General features: G+C 40.7%; 1 protein-coding gene across 2 annotated transcripts; it reads right to left on the reverse strand.

Annotated features, from left to right (window-relative positions):
* Positions 1-468: 468 nt before the first annotated feature.
* On the reverse strand, positions 469-3,806 carry LOC115737456 (auxin-induced protein 22C-like). Of its 2 annotated transcripts, XR_007197330.1 has the most exons (4): positions 3,261-3,806; positions 2,802-2,895; positions 1,302-1,642; positions 469-479 (listed from the first exon to the last, which is right to left on the reverse strand). XR_007197330.1 is itself a non-coding variant. In XM_030669573.2 (3 exons), the coding sequence occupies exons 1-3, from the start codon at positions 3,631-3,633 to the stop codon at positions 1,528-1,530; spliced, it is 582 nt and encodes a 193-aa protein (XP_030525433.1). In that variant the 5' UTR covers positions 3,634-3,806; the 3' UTR covers positions 1,263-1,527. The 2 variants fall into 2 exon arrangements, 1 of the variants encoding a protein (XP_030525433.1); XM_030669573.2 differs by lacking the exon at positions 469-479 and having other exon boundaries at positions 1,263-1,642.
* Positions 3,807-4,385: the final 579 nt, after the last annotated feature.

Raw genomic sequence — 4,385 nt, forward strand, 5'->3', positions numbered from 1 at the left:
AATTTAGGAAAAATCGGTTTGTAGAGTGCAAAGTGAGTGAGCGCGGAATCGAGTGAGAGCAAGATAGGCGAGTTGGGTTTAAATAAATTGTAAAATCATTTATTACTCATTTAACACTCATTTTATATTTAAATCCAGGTATGACCCATTTTCAACTAACTCATATAATAACTTACATTATTATATATGGGTTAAGAAATGAATTTATGGCCGATTTTGACAGGTTTACTTGAGTGTATGCAAGCGTGAGAGGCCACTGTAAATTCACGGATGCATTCATAGGGTGATTGCTTGGAAGTGCATTGAGGGAGATGCACGATGTTGTGATTTCTTTGTGCTTTTCCGTGACCCTAAGGAATTTACTTACAAGTCCTTTAAAAGTTCCTAAAACTTTAGTGCTTTATTTTGGGAATTTTATTCTTTCATAGTTTCTTAATGGGAAAATGCTTCCCCGACAGTATTGTTAGGAACGGTACAATCTCGATCGTAAACTCACGCACCATCACCGCATGTTTTGCATAAAATATTCATTGATTGAGAGATCGTGTGATCAATTATACTATCAAGCTAGAAGCTTCCTTTCTTAATACCTCCACCCCCTAGAAAAAATCGATAATAATAATATCTTGTCTCATGAGGAAAAGGTTTTCGTAAACAAAATATTATCAATCATATGACATTGTGTAGAACTAGTTACTTATTGAAACCGATTCTTAAGCAATGTATCAAGCGAGATGATGTATGTGTAAAAGCAAAAAAGCTTTTCACTGCTTTGTGAACTAAACACGCGGTTTGGTCCAATAAATCACGAGTTACGAATCACACTGTGTCAATCGAGAGGCTCGACAAGAAGGAATCGGCGGAGAACATATACAGAGGTTATCTCACAATCAAATCAGAAAATTAATGCATCAATAAACAATTTTTAGAACGCATCAAACTGGAAATAAATATATGTATGACATGCTTGGATGGTGTCTTATAACTCAACCGTCTCCAGGAAATCTGATCTATTACTTCATGCTTTTTCTCCATGTCATTTGGGAAAGATCAAAGCCATTTCCAGAGCCTAGTTCTCCAACTTTCAAAAGGAATCTCTGCAAGCTGAAAAGATGGATTGGAATCGAGAATCCACTTGAACTCATCATTTCAAATGGCTCAATTCCTGTTGTGTTTTTCCCTCCTTGTGTTTCGACTGTCCTTAACCCTAAATGCCATTTTCTGCGAGACAATCTGAAGCTGTAGTGCCATCGATACCGGGAGTCTATTAACCATACGCAAGATAGTACGTGTAACAATACGCGAATTATTCAGCACACATATAATCATCTTGAACAGACAATAACAACTGAAAGCATAAACTGCTAGTTAAGCATTCCCATGTAAGGGAGTTGTCCTTAAATTCGACGAATATTCGGCCACTTCATTAGCTGATTAAGATAATGTTCTAATCTGAAGACGTACGAAGATGAGGGGAATCATGTCAAGTTCCTTCATATCACAGAAGTTTGTAGCTTGTTCTCCTCATCAGTTATCGTCTTTCAAGGTGCCTTTGAGGAAGTCCCTAGTCTGCAGCATCGCAAAGTCCTTGGCTTCCGATTTCTTCATTATCCTCAGCCTTCTGCACGACTCCATGAACATCCTGGTACAGAAGGAAAGCCATGAGTTTCATTACAACGATGAGCATCCGACAAGGACGACACTTGACACGACAACACCGATGAACTACGTACAAATTTTGTGCTGTAATTGTCCCTCAGTTTGAAGTTTTTACGACTTTCCACTGATCAAAATTTCCAAAGGGTCAGAAACCCAAAACCCTAATTATCAACTTTGCTTGAGACATGGCATTTTCGACGAATGATCTCTCTTCCCAACAAGGAATCAAAGACTCGGAATGAAGGAAAGAATCGTCATGTGGGCGGCTTCGTGATGATGCCATGTCTTGACCAGTTCTGGCCATCGAGGACAGTTTTGTCAACTTCCCGACACCATAATGGGGGAATTGCCCATGTCGGCCACATTAGCTTTGAAAGAGCCGGTGTCAAATGCCAAAATAATTTCGTTGACATTGATGCCAATGACTTAAGGTCCAAAAAATAAATAAACAAAGTTTACAGATCCTATGTACGATTCGAGACATCTTTTACTTTTTTTAAAAATAAGAGCATTAGTTAGCGTCGATCTAAAGGATTACTTGCTTAATTTGATCTTAATTTGGCTTTAGTAAATGTTCCAAACATCGAACATTATTACCATTAACAGATCGCCTCAGGAATTTCTTCTGTATATTGACTAAGCTACCAAGGAGAAGATCGAGATAAGAACTGGACAGTACATGATGGAATTTAAGTTTAGTCCGGCCATCATCCACATAAAACGAATTCTGAATCCTCTTCAATTCGCAAGTCTAGGGGTAGTTGTCTCAGCAGATCCCATGGTCCAAATCAAGTTGCTTGTTTCTTGTGCTCATTCAATCCAATTTCTCGGGTTCTCGGCGGATCGATTTTAGTCATCCAGTAGTTGTTGCCATCCGAAAATGTCAAAATCCTTTTGTGTAAGCCAGTACCTACGATGGCTTAAACTTATATCTATCTCCTTATTTCGAGGATCTCTTAGGAAAACGGCTCTAATATAGCATAACAGAGCATATACATAAATATATTCTCTTTGCGCGCATTAAAGAATTTTTGAAATGTGCATGCTACTATATGATTCCTAGAAAATAAGAAAAAATAGAATTGCATGATACTACTTGCAACAACATAAATTGCATAATTTGGGGGGATGGAGGGACTTACTCCCAAGGGACATCTCCCACAAGCATCCAATCTCCATCCTTGTCTTCATAGATGAGCTTGTACTCAGCTCCTTCCCCTTCATTCAAAGCCTCGCCTATAGATCAACATGTACATGCACTTGATAAGCATTTAATGAACAATTAGCCAGCTAATTACTTAATTATGCTCTTGCTTTTGTTTCCTTTACTTTTGAGCTTTAGCTGATTTTCGTTTTCACAGCTTTCAATCCATAAAATGGCCTCAAAGTATACCTTTTTGATCTCTAAATTAGTCTACCCGTACGGGCATAATGTCAATGAAAAATTTGAACAATTGTTGATGATTGATGGCTCATGCATGACCCTGTCAAGAACATTTGTGTTTGTTGATCTTTCCTATCATCGTTAGGGCAAGAACTACTAGAAAGAGAGAGAGAGAGAGAGAGAGAGAGAGAGAGAGATTGGGTTTGAAACTACTCACCAATGCCATGGCAACCAAAGAGCTTCTCCAAAGAAAATGCTAGATCAGAGTATCCCTTTTGCATGCTCAAGTCGATCTTCCTAAGGTAGAGCGCTCCGTCCATGCTCACCTTCACGTAACCTTTCGTGCCCGCCCCTGCCTCGGACCGGTCCACCTTCTCCTTGCTGAAACTATTCCTCTGCCGGTACGAGCACACCGGCGGCCACCCCACGACCTGGTTCTTCGCTGGAGCCTTCGTCTCCCCGGTCGACCCATTCCCCTCCGCGGCGGAGATCTCAGAGAACACCCTCTTGTTCGAGCTCGGCTTCACCGCGCCCGGGAGGCCCAACCTGAGCTCTGTCGTGATCTCAACCCCCACGCCTTGTTCCTCCATTTGGACCACCACCAAACAATCACGATGCCCTTCCTCCTCCTCTCCCTCAGTTTGCAGTCACTTGCCTGATGAAGTCGACTAACCGGTGTACTTCTTTTTATATATAAGAAGACTTAGGTGGTAATGGAAAAACAAAGGGGCCTAGTCTTTGTACATGAAGAGGGAAGAGAGAGGACATAGTGGGAGCAATGACAGGTCGGGCGAGGCTTAACGGTCGGTCACATGAGAGGCAGAAGTGGGGTCTCCCAATTGCTGTGCTTGGTATGACCATTTAAGACCGGCACATATTATAAGTTTTGGACAATGGGACAGATCGGAGGGTCGTCGATGCTCCTGCGTGATCTGGTGGGATCTCATAGTGGCCGTCTGATGAGGTGAATCGGGAACAAGCCATGTGAAGCTTCCTGATTGAGAGGGAGGGTCTTGTTGACAATCTGCGTTCTACATATTTTTGTGTACAATGTACATTTCCTATACAAATTGAAAAAAAAAGAAAAAGAAGTATAATGAAGTATGCCCTTAGTTGATACATGGGGTTTTGGAACATTCATCATTATGTTTGTGTCAAGTGGCTCGTCGTCCATGCATGAAAGCATGCCTTTGTTATGCAAAGTGTTAGAGAAATGATTATGCACCTGTGAGACTAATAACATATTTTAGAAATTATGTGGGGCCTACATCTTTAAAAATTTGTAACCAACAATAAATTGTTACTCTCACAATTACTCAAAGACTGTTATGCTAGCAAAACT

The sequence above is a fragment of the Rhodamnia argentea genome, chromosome 2 (genome assembly GCF_020921035.1).
Source record: "Rhodamnia argentea isolate NSW1041297 chromosome 2, ASM2092103v1, whole genome shotgun sequence".
Lineage (NCBI taxonomy): Eukaryota > Viridiplantae > Streptophyta > Magnoliopsida > Myrtales > Myrtaceae > Rhodamnia > Rhodamnia argentea.

Bases quoted from the DNA above. Each gene is read 5' to 3' on its own strand.
- LOC115737456 (XM_030669573.2), bottom strand. From the start codon at position 3,633: ATGGAGGAACAAGGCGTGGGGGTTGAGATCACGACAGAGCTCAGGTTG. The intron at 2,896-3,260 runs GTGAGTAGTTTC...GTTGATCTATAG, and splicing joins CTTTGGTTGCCATGGCATTG to GCGAGGCTTTGAATGAAGGG. The intron at 1,643-2,801 runs GTAAGTCCCTCC...CTTCTGTACCAG, and splicing joins GTGGGAGATGTCCCTTGGGA to GATGTTCATGGAGTCGTGCA.